Consider the following 12,495-nt stretch of genomic DNA (forward strand, 5'->3'; position numbering starts at 1 on the left):
TTTGTCCACCAGTAAAATAAGAAGGAAGGAGAAGTTTTCATAAACAAATTTAAAGGGAGATATTGGTGGAACATTTCCTCTGTGGAGGCAAATGTTAACTCATGAGGTTTGGAGATGTCTGTGAGCAGTATGGATTCATGTCTCATTCCTTGGTGTGATGCTGCCTGAAGAGCAGGACCTGCTGATCTTTCCCAGTACCATCAGAGTGTGAACAAACAACCATACAGGCACAGGGGCTGGCATACCTAGTTGGAGAATTTAAGCTTTCTTTTCCCCCACACACCCTGATTCCTCAGAGTTGAGGCTGGTGTGGTAGAGATTCCTAGGTTTCCTATGGGCCCAGGTCAGGCCTTGGAAAGAAGAGTAGTCAGGGGCTGGCCAAAAGAAATGTGGAGGATAGACGCAACGAGTGACAGGAAAGTGTGGTTGTCCTAGACCTCTGAGGTTACGAGGGTACCAGCCAAGCACATGTAGACCATATAATATACCACATCAGAGAGTCACCCCCAGGATATTAGCAATTGTGTAGGATGAAAACCTAGACCCCACCAAGAACATAGATAGTCCTATTCTTATCCCTCCTCCTTTACCCTTTGCAGGCATACTACTTTCACTATCAAGTGAACTTGGGGAGAGGGAACTTTGAGTACCTATTGAGCTCTGGCAACAAATAAATCTTGAATTTGATTGAATATTAATATAATGAGTCTGTTACAGTAGAAATAACTAAAATAAGATTAAATACAAGGTCTTAAACTAGGCGTTGGTGCTTATCATGAAGGTGTCAAATTCAGATGAACTTGGGGTTGTTCCTTCTCTGGAACTGTTCACATTCTAGAAAGTTCTAGCACCGCAAATTAGCTTGAGGAGAAACTCTCTGACCTCCTTCTCATTAATGGGCATTCCTGTCTTTGGGCATATGATAAAGGAGCCAAGAAGATGCCTCAGTCAATTTTCACAATTTCAAACTACTGCCCCGTTTAGGTCAGGGAGCTTCATCATGATTTGGCACAAAAGCCTCATGTGAATGAAGGAGGTCACTTCTTCTGCTTTGTCCCAAGGGATCTTACAGAAAATAGCTGTATGTCTTCAATTTCTTTTTGACTCTGAGTGGTGAACTCACAATGTGATATATAGATGATGCATTACAGAACTGTACACCTGAAACCTATGTAACTTTACTAACCATTGTAACCCCAATAAACTTTAATTAAAAAATAAAAAAATAATAAAAAAATTAAAAGGTCATAGCAAAAAAAGAAATAAAAGAAAGAAAATAAAGAAAAAAATAGCAATAGAAGAATAGGATCCAGATATGGGATGCTGAGTCCTGATAATCTCTCTAAATATCTCTAATTCAGAACCTAAAAATCAGCCATTATTTAGAAAAGGAGGAAAAGTGTGAGTGGGACAGTGTCAGTTAGCCGAGAGGATCTCAATCCTGTTTCATTGAACACCCAGAACTGTTTTCCCTGGGTTTGGCATCAAAAAGGCATTAGGAAAGACAGTACCTGTACCCCTAACATAGGATATTACTGCTTTGAGATTTTCTTCAGTTTCAAAGAAAACCTTTCTAACTTTGTGAATCCAGTGTTTCCCCAAACCATTTCTTCCTAATTACAACATGTGTGTAATAGTCAATGGAATCACATTACTTTCAGAAAATCTCAGGACAAATAGTAGTGTGACTTCATTTTATTTAACTAAATAAAGTGGAATGTTCAGGGAATAGCTTTTCCCTCTTTGTGTTACACAATTTACTTACTGACTATCATCAAACTATCAACAAATATGGAAAAAAACCTTCTACAATCATTTAACAAAACTCTAAGAGAAAATGCAGGCTTGTCTTAGAAAAATGTGTTAACTGTATAATGCATTATAGTTGATTGTTTATCTTTTGCCCACATTATTTCATCTCATTCACACTTTGTGCAGTGGCTGGCCAGTTACAGACGAGCAGCTTTCATTTAGAAAGAGTAAATGAGTTGCTAGAGGTCTGGCAATGTGTAATTGAACATATTGACCTAACATTCAAGCTATTAAACAGACTGAAAGCATTTCAGACTCGTTTAATTCAACACTTTTCTTTTACAGATGAGAAAAATCCATGCTCAGAGAGGTGAAATGATATCATCCCGCACAGGGAGAGTGACAAGACCAACTCCATGTTCCCTGACTTGAAATCCATGACCTCTACACCAAGCCATGTTTTCCCTATACCAGGGGTGCCAAAAAAACATATACAAGTGGACACTTTGGTCAGCGTTGCTCAAGCAATAGATCGCTGTAATCAGAAGTGTCTGGACGCTGATGGTAACCACTTTGAGTACCTCTTGTAATTGCAGAAGTCAAATGTGACTTGTATACATCTTTTGTTATCTGTATATATTGAATATTACAATCTTAGTACAGTTTTCCTTTCTTAAATTGTGTATACATTTTTTTGGCACCCTCTGTATATGACCAAATCAAATGATACAGGTAAACAAGGGACCCGATATGAAGACAAATGCCAGCTGGCTATCATTGCGGATCAAAGCACAGATATAGAGCAGCATTAGTCAGAACACGTATGAACTGACTGCCTTTGTTTCAAAGTCATAAATGTTAGTTTCCCTTTGCAGGAAGAATACTGTGGAAGAAGGATTGTTACTACAAGCAGTTGTTAGTATTTGGTAGAGATTAATTTTTACATATATTATAGTATTAGAAATTAAAGATAGAGCATTTTTAAATGTCATTATATGCTGTGCTTAGCAAGTATATTAATCCTCATAATCAGTGACATACCTTCTGTCCAGTTTTCCTAGAGATGGAAAATAATACACAATCCTCTGAGAAAAAATTGGAGTCTCAGGTAAAGCTATATAGACATGCTCAGAAAACCTGTGTGGCATGAAATATTATAGTGTATATTGAAAGATCAATTTTCCTTTGTTTTGAGAATTTCCAACATGAAATAAAGTGTATATACATATATGTATATAGAAAATTATTTCCTATTATGGAATTTCACTTATACCATTCCCATGTAAGCATAGATAGTTAAAATCTATTTGATTTCCTTAAATTAAAAATTCATATTATCCTTCACAATCCATAAAGTCACACCTGAATTCAATCTTATGAATTAAATTCCAAATAGATTTATCATACTGTGTTAGTATGAAGAACACAAAAGAAATGTGAGACAGTTTCCACCTCTAATCAGGAAGATAAAATATATACTCTTGGCTTCATTTTTTTTTTCACTCATTCATTTAATTACTTGTTCAACAAACATAATTCCTGGCTCAACGTTCTTTGTATTAACATACAGTATAGCCTTAATAAGAATTAAATACTACTTTTGGAATGTTCATAAACATTTGTTAGCGATTCCAGAATTACCTGGCAGAGAGGTATGTAAAATGAAACTTAAGTATTCAAATGTTTGGTGAACTTTTAATAAAGTTCATTATAAAAGAATTACCTCACATATGAATTGACAAACTATTCATTTTCCCTCCTACCGTAGAAGAACAGTTAAGTTGTTGAGCTGTATCATTCAACTCTAGTTCCCATAATTATGTAATTGCATGCAAAACACAATTGGCATCTCATTTACCTTTTTTCTACTTACTTGAATTCAAGTAAACATATTTTGTCCTCGATTTTTGTGTATTTCGAATATTTGAGAACCATAAGCTCTCTTTTTCTATTTTCTCTTTGTAAAACAAACATACCATCAAATGTTTCCCTAAAAATTAGAAAACTAAAAGCTTATATTTAAAGGGGGAAAATCAAGGTATTTCTTTCTTTTTAGGGACAAACAAGCTGATTATCATTGAAATTTGGAATAAGACGCTTGTATATCATAATATATATAAACAAATCTTAGCTCCTTTATACCTATCACCTAAACACATTGATGCTAGTTTTCCATTGAATCACAAGGTGAAAATATGGCTCAGATACTAATAGAAGTTAAAAAAAAAATACCTAAGTTTGAAATCATCCTACATAACATAGTATCTGATTAATAAAACACTATCAAAAGTATGTCATCTTTACATGTAAAGGAACGTTAGCAATACATGTTACTACGTGCACAATGAAGGCGGGTTCATAAAAGGATGATCATTGTTCTCACATTGCATTCAGCAGAATTTTAATCCACATTAAGCATATATGAAGTAATAATCCAATTGCACAAATATGATTTAAAGCTGTTTGTTGGTGTGCCTTGAAGCCATTCTGTCACAGTCTTGCTGCATTCCTCTAACAAACAAAACTATCATCACCGTCAGTTCTTTGAAGACTGAAATTGGATTTGCAGCCATGTATATGCAAATATTGTGTGATTGTAATGCTTACAGATTATTAACCACTGGTCCTACGACTCTGGTGGAAGCATTTGTAGTTTTCTATGTCCAAACAGCTAAGATATCGTGGCTCTTATCTCTACATGTATGAGGTAATTTAACAGTACATTAATGAAAACAAAATTTAAAGTACAATCAATATTGAAAACTAGGTCTCTGTCATTTCTAACAAAAACCATTTTTTTCCGGTGATGGATATATACTTGTTACAAATGCATACATGTTCTCAAAGACTAGAGATGTTCCTCTTCCCCAGGAGTAAATATGTCAGTCGTCCTCCGTGGACTACACATTTCTTTAGAGCAATACACAGACAGGAGCCATCCGTGTGATTCACTTCTGTCTATTCCCCACAGTGCCCAGCTGACTGTCCAGCATGTATAAAGTACCCATTAAATGACTGAATGCTATTGAATTTTAATAATAATATAACCATAAGCTTATGTTCATTACCTCTTTATATATAATTATAGTGTGCTTTCCCATTTACAACCTTATAAGATTAAGGGTCATTAGGAATCGTGATTCATCCATCTCGAGCCCAATGAAATATTATCAGATACAAAGAAAGCCCATCATAATGGATGTATTTCTAAGTGGAGACAGTGTGTGCAGCATTAGTAGACACTCATATGATTGTAAAATATTGATTTTTACATACCACGTGGCAAAATGTTACTGATTATATATATTTTGAACCAAATCAATTAGGTCAGTTAGGGTTTTTTCTTTAATTACTACATTGTGCTTTAATCTAAGATTACAATGCTATTAATAATATATGGCTCTCTCACCACAAACACAAATCAGGCAATTCATTGTGCCACAAAGATTTTAGTTTAGGTGTTGGTTATCTTCTGAGGTCAAGCACAAAGGCAAGAATCAAACTTCTAACCATTTGGGACAAAAATGTTATTAAACATTTAAGGAGAAAGTTTACTATAAACTAAAATATGTTACTAATCTTGACATCTGTTATTATTACCTTCTTATAAATAATAAGATTATGCCTATGACCTGTGTATGCTTCTTCAAAGAAATCTGAAAGTTTATCTGTGACCTTTGACTTATTTGTGAAATCAACATAAAATGAGTTAGGTGATGGCAATATCCATCATCTGTAATCATTTAATCAGAAGGTCCATAACACTCAAGTGCTTAAAAATAAATTTGTGTTAAGCTAAATATGATAGCTCTGGTAAGTCAAAGGAAGTAAGTAGAAGGATTCTTAAATGTTATGGATCATAATGTCAAACATGACATTTTACTTTCCCTGCTTTGTTTTATTCATCTAGCACACACTTGGTTGGCTACCCTCTTGTGAATTATGGTGGGATTACATAGTATGCCTGCATCTATCCATTTGAAATCAACATTTCCTGTGCTGGGGAAAGTAAAAATTCTTTATAATCTGATCTAATTTTTTCAAAATGGCACTTTTAGGAATTTTTTTCTGATTCTAAACAAAAACAAACAAGCATAAACCTGAATATTTCAAGTAGCTGAGGCAATAAATATTTCAAGCTTAATTCTTGCACGAAAACTATCAACCTCTGTGTAAATTGGCCAGTGCCTAAATGGGATGTGATAATTAAGCTGACTGCGTACTATTTGTCAGGTAGTGGCTTTGTAGTTTACTCAAGACTTTCACTCTCTGTAAACCCAGAAAATTATAAAAATATAAACTTCAGGGACACTGAGAATCCAACTCTACTAGGGCAGTACAGATAGCATGAGAGAAACACTCATTTGTTCAGCAAGTGTTTGCGCTGAGCCACATGCAAAACACTGTTGAGGGATTGAGATTGAGCAAATGTTCTAGTGACTAGCTGTATATTGTAAACATAGTGGCACCACAGAGCAACTTTTATTCAAATTAACTTTCTTTATGTAATATTCTTGGTACAAGAATTCATTTGTTCCCTGTAGAAGTGGGAAACAAATTTTATCGCTGGTTATTTGAACTTAAAACTTGAATATTTCTGTCAATACATTTGTGATCTGTGTCTACTATGCCCATCAAATGAATGAGCTTCAGGAAATGAATTAGGTGGCTGATAACCGCTTGTGTGCATGCAGATAAAAATGTAGATCAGAAGATGTATTTACTATTTGGAAGTATTAAATAGATCTAATAACATTTGAATAACAAATTCTTAAAATTCAAGATATCTTATTTGTTCTTTAATCTCCAATAATTAGAAAGTATTATTAAGGGCGGCTTCATTCATATGATCAAAGTCACAAAAATACTTAGGTATCTCATATCTCTATGTTAACATCAAAAGGAGACAAAGTACACCAAACCTAGCATGTCCCAAAGGAATAGATTTACCAAATAAAAAGAGAAAAATAAAAATGAGCTACTAGAGCTCTTGTTTTAAAAACCAAAACAAGGAAATACAAAATGGAAGAGAGAAGGAAAAGAATGATAGAAGGATGGAAGGAAAGAAGGAAGGAAGGAAGAAAACTTTGTCCCCTCAATCAGAGAGTGATGGGCTAAATATCCTTAAAAGTCATGAGGTCTGAACCCTCTCACAGCCACTCCTCTGCAGTATTCCTGGTCTTCAAGAGAAGCACCAACTACCAAGAGACTAGCACAGACTTTTATCCACTCTGCAAGTTAACACCTAGTAGCCCTGCTTGTCATATCCCTCTTCTCCCAAACGTCATGAAATGCATGAACAAATTTTGTTGATATTACCTCCCACATAGTCTTTAATCCATTTCTTTCCTCTTCCCACCATTACCTTGGTATATGCCATCATCTCCTCTTCCCATCACAACCCACTAATTGTTCCCTGGTAACCCTCCTGACCTCCCTTCAATCTGTTTCCTCACAGTCAGGCAGAGACATTTTTTTTTAACATGCGAACCTATAACCTGACATCCTTGCATAAAAGGTTTGAATAGGTTCCTTTATTCACAGAATGAAGACTAACATTTTTAACATGGCCAGCTATGATGTGGTCCCAGCGTACCTCTCCAGCCTCTTCCTCCTTGTTTCCTCTGGTGCCAGCCACATTCCTCTTTGATTTCCACATGGTGCCCCTTACCACATGAGGTTTGCTCCTGTTTTTGCTTTTGCCTGGAATGCTTTTCTTTCAACTTCTGCTTGTGTATTAATTGCATATATATATATATATATATATATATATATATATATATATATATATATATATATATATATATATTTAAAGATATCAGCTCCAATGTTAATTCCTCAGGGAAACCATTGTGATGCGCTCCCTTACCCTTATCCCACACTAGCTGGGTTAAGTCATCTTTTTGATAATTGTTGGCATTATGTACACCATAGCATTTATCACAGTTAAAAATCACACACTTATTGTGTGATGATTATTATTGATCTTTATTACTACACTATAAGCTAAATGAAGAGAAAACCAGTGTATGGTTTTCTCATTATTTTAACCTTAATATCTAGCAAACTTTCTGGCACATGGTTAGTAAAAGCATTATTTTTTGAAGGAAGAATGGGTATCTCAATAGGGTCATTAACAAATGGTTAAAACAATAATAAATTGCTTATTTCAAGTCACAAGAATAACTTTGATCAGTTTGAATGATAAAATTATTTCAGATTTTCTAATGAACGAATTCAATTATTTTATTTGAACTTCCTAGATTTTTTGGCATCCCATAGATGTGGCCACAGTGAAAGAAGTTTATTGGTGTCTTCCTTAAGTTATAGAAACTCAGAATTTTATTGTTCAGTTGGGCTTTAACACAATTTTCTAGTATAGTTTCCTCATTATATGAGAAAGAGTCTTAGGAGATCTGCAAAAGGTCATCCAGCCTCATAGTGACAGAGCAGGGATGGAAATCAGCCATTTTAACTCCCAGTTCAATGTTTTTCTTCTATAGCTATGCTGCCATTTCTAGGTTTTATGGCTTTATTTTCATATTAGAAATTTGTAAGCACCTATAAGTACCCATAGGAGAAATATCTCCAAATGGTTGATTTTGTCACATCGTTTAGATTTCTGCTTTAAAAATTAAAATAAATAGCACTGTTTTAGAAGGATAAAAAAACAAGCCAATTTTTGTAAGAAAGAAAGCACTTTTATGCCTGATTTGCAATTTACGTTACATGTTTTAAATGGGATGGGAGGGGTGTGTGGTACATATTTTCCTGGTTTCTTAATATTTTAAAGCAAAGAATTTTTCCAGTTAAATCTGGTGGTCCACAATTTAGTTTATAAAAACCCCAAAGGAAGCTATGTTTTGATGGACGGAAAAGCATTACTGGTATCTAGTCTGTTAGAAGTGGCAATGTTACCTTGGACTGCTTACTTCCCCTCTGTAGATTTCCCTTTCCTAATCTGTACAGTCAGGGAATTGGTCTACATCATGGGCCCTGTCTGTCAGTGGGTTTCTGAGATCCCGCTACGCCTTCTGGTGTGTGTATGAGAGTGCACATTTTTAATGGGAAGAGGGTCTATCGCTTCTATTAGATTGGCAAAAGGGTCTGGGACACAAAACAGGTTAATTATCTTTGTACTAACATTTGAAATTTCTCCTAGCTTTTGCAATGTAATAAGGTTAAAAATGTAATTACAATTTCAGATAGAATATAGGAATCAGTATAATTATTGGCACAAGTAATAAGATTATTTGAAAAGCAGAGTCTGCACCAAGGAGTACCACCATCATCAACCATACACTCAAGTGTTAGCTTCACTAAAAGTCCAGTCTAGATTTTCCATAATGAGCATCAATTGCCCCAGACAATGTAATTCCATGAAATCTAAATATGTCACAGGTTTTTGGTCCTGCTTTTTCATTATCTATGTTTTCACAATCCATCATGGTAGGCCTGCTAGATAGGATTAAATAGAATGGAGGCAGCCTGGCACAGTTTGCCAGCAAATAAAGCTACTTTCTTATCATTTTCAGTATATCTAGTCCAAAATCATTTTGATTATAATTTTTGGATGGTTGAATAGCCACGTTTACTATACAATCTGTATAATTATTAAAGACACAGATTAAAGATCACTCTGGTTATTTACTTATCTCTTTCCTTCCTTTCCTCCTTCATTTAATAAATATTCCTTAATTGTCTACTGTGTCAGGCACTGTTCTAGACATGTGAAATATCAGTGGACAAAGTAAATATGTTCTACCCTCATGGCACGTATATTGTAGAAAGGGAGAAATAAAATAAACAACATACATAAAAAATAAATAAGTGATTTTTTTACTTTTAAAGGTGATAAATGATTTGGCAAAAAAAGAAAAAAAAATACAGAATAAGGAGATTAGGAATACAAGAGGTGAGGAGTATGGTTCCAATTTTAACCAGGTTAGGGTAGGCCTCATTGAGAAGGTGTCATTTAACGAAGACCTGAGGAGATGAGGGAGTAAGCCAAGTATATAAGACCTTGGGGAAGAACTTTCCAGACAGAGGGAGGAGCCAGGGCAAGGGTATGCTTGATTTGTTTCAAGGAATAGCAATGAGACCATTGTGGCAGGGAAAAAGCAAAAATCATTCTGCTGCTACGGTCATGAAATTTATAAAATTTCATCTAGTCAACACCTTATTTTCTATTATTTACCTGTTTAAAATGAAAGTCATAATATATTGTATATAATCATACAAGAGTCACATTTGCATCCAGAAATGAAAAGTAAAATTTTTTCTGAGAATTCTCGAATCACCCCAAAACCATGATTTCTGGTTGTTATGCATTTTAAGTCTCTCAGTTCCCACAAACATATATTTGGTAATAAACTCTTATATGATAAGCAAATATGCCACTTAGTAGGTGATGTCATCATAAAGAAATCAAGTAAAAGATCTTAATTTTGAAAATTTGGAGATTGGGTACAATGTGATTTGCTATATTCCAACAAAGAGAAATTCCAAGATTCATAGCTAATATGAAAGCACCCATTCTTTCCGAAATGTCACTGTTTCTTTGGCATTTATTACATTCATTTCATTAACTTTCTTCCAGAATATGAAACAATCATGATTATTGTATATTTTTCATGGCATTTATCTGGGTTACCACCTCAAGAAAGAATACCCATATAAAGGCAGTTAATTTTAATGAGGGGAGGGTCAGTCAGCCCTCCCCAAGTAAGCATTTTAATTCTGTCAAGTGCCTTGCATGAAAATGCACTGTGATCTTGCAGGCTTGCAAGTGTAACATAAAATGCATGCAACCATACCTTGCCCAGCTGGTCCTTTCTGCCAAAGCCAGTAGCGGCTGCAATGCTCCCTGCTCCCTCCACTGTCTTCTGTGCAACTGCTGTCACCCCTGTCACCACTGCCTCTCCAACATTTGTCACTTGCTCTTTGGTTTTCTCAGCCACTGGGATAAATCAAGAGCAACAACAGATTAAGGGATGATGGAAAGACAGAAACTTAAAATAATTTTATTTCCACTAGCTGTCAAGTTCTAAACAGCTCTATTTACATACACATACCATAGAGAGCTGAAAAGTCAGAAGAAATAAAAGCTACAGAGCTTTCTACATAAGTGTGGTTCAGCCAAATACTGAATCTTTGTTAAAATATTTTGTTTTAATTATTAAAAGTTGCTTCAAATTTAATGATCATGAATTTAGATCCATGAGTGATTTGGGTTTGGTTTCCATTTTGTTAAGGAAAGTTTGCAGAAAGCTACGCATGCAGGTACAGTTACAGTTGTATCAGACTTGGGCATGAAATGTTTCCTTATTTCAATTTCAGTGTCAATTCTTTTACCTCACTAAAGAGGTTCATTTTCACCATACCTTCTGAGTCACGTGACATATCCATGTTCATATACGTCACTATCAGATATAAACAGTAGAGTAAGAGATGGTTATGAGGGAGCTTTGATCTTCCATAAAACTTCAGGTAGTTGAAACAGGAGAGTTTTTAATAATAAGATTGGTTTTCAATAATTTTAATGGAAACAAAGGAGCCAGACATTAAGTAAAGTAGGAAAATGAAGAGGTTTGTTGAACACACTTAAAATTTCTTTTCGTAAAACAAAATAGAATACGGTTCTCCAGTAGATTTTTTGAAATAAGTTAAAAACTGAGAAAGACATTATAAATAATTTGGGATTGGATTTAGGAGAAATTTAATCTTATATCAAAAATTATCCAAGACACTAGCCAATATAATTGTTGAATTGATCTTTCTGTATTACCTCCATGCAATTACCAAGTAAAGGAAGCACCAATAAAACAGTTTATTTCTATTAAATGAGGAGTTCTGTGAAGAAGCGGCAAAAGATAAGAGAATCTGCTCTTTTAATAATTTCAAGGTCAATACAGAAATGAAACAACCCCTCTTCATCTAAACCTTGTAACACTTGTGCTGATAAAGCCTAGGTCTTGCATCTCTTATCTCTATTTATGCAATGATTGCCTTCTTTTCTTTTGGCTCCCAAAACCCATTTTTTGTCTGCTTTTCCCCCACGTTTCAGAAATTTGGGGTTTTGAATGATACTCTTCCTCAGGGTCTCTCTTAAGCAAACAGAAACACGATTTCTTGTTATGCCTTATGCTTCTATACATCCTCTTTAGATAAATCGCGGTCTGAGGAACCCTAGGAATCACACTATGTCAGCTGTGAAATGTTATGTTCTAGTCACCTGATTATTATACAGATTTCATGTCACCAGTCGGGAGAGGCCAGTGATTAAACAGTGCGGACAAAGCAATGTGGTTTTGAATAGACTATGTAGGCCATGCAAGCTAAAGTGGTCTGTGAGAATGGATAGGCTTATGCCGTGGTCTTAGGCAGTGCGGGAAGCTAAAGAGGCCCTAGAGTCTAAAACCAGGAAGAGTGCACCTCAAGTATTGTGTGATAGTTGCCTTTTACCACTTCCGGTCTATGGCTGTTGCCTCCTAATGAGTAATGGCTATTTACAAGGCAACATTCAATTTAAATGCCAGTGAAAAGCTGCACTGGAAATTTCATATTTTAAAACATTTCAAGAATATTTATCCTTTAAAAATAGTGAATTATGTGCAAGCTGCCATTTTATCCCAAGAACATGAGTAGAAAATTTTGTTTGCTAATGAACATTTTTGTTATAAAATCACAAAGACAAAAGTAAATTTTGACCTTTTTACAGACTCACAATTTTTTTTGCCAGCC

At 34.9% G+C, this 12,495-nt stretch overlaps 1 protein-coding gene across 8 annotated transcripts in view; it reads right to left on the bottom strand.

The window, feature by feature from the left end:
• The window catches only part of SNCA (synuclein alpha), a 106,475-nt gene that overhangs the window by 78,225 nt on the left and 15,755 nt on the right, over positions 1-12,495 (bottom strand). For all 8 annotated transcript variants that reach the window (XM_019741167.3, XM_019741170.3, XM_019741168.3 and 5 more), the window contains exon 4: positions 10,569-10,711. In XM_019741167.3, the coding sequence (XP_019596726.1) occupies positions 10,569-10,711 (143 nt within the window). The remainder of the gene's footprint in view (positions 1-10,568; positions 10,712-12,495) is intronic.

This window comes from Rhinolophus sinicus, chromosome 1 (genome assembly GCF_057876585.1).
Source record: "Rhinolophus sinicus isolate RSI-liver-muscle chromosome 1, RSI-T2T, whole genome shotgun sequence".
NCBI lineage: Eukaryota > Metazoa > Chordata > Mammalia > Chiroptera > Rhinolophidae > Rhinolophus > Rhinolophus sinicus.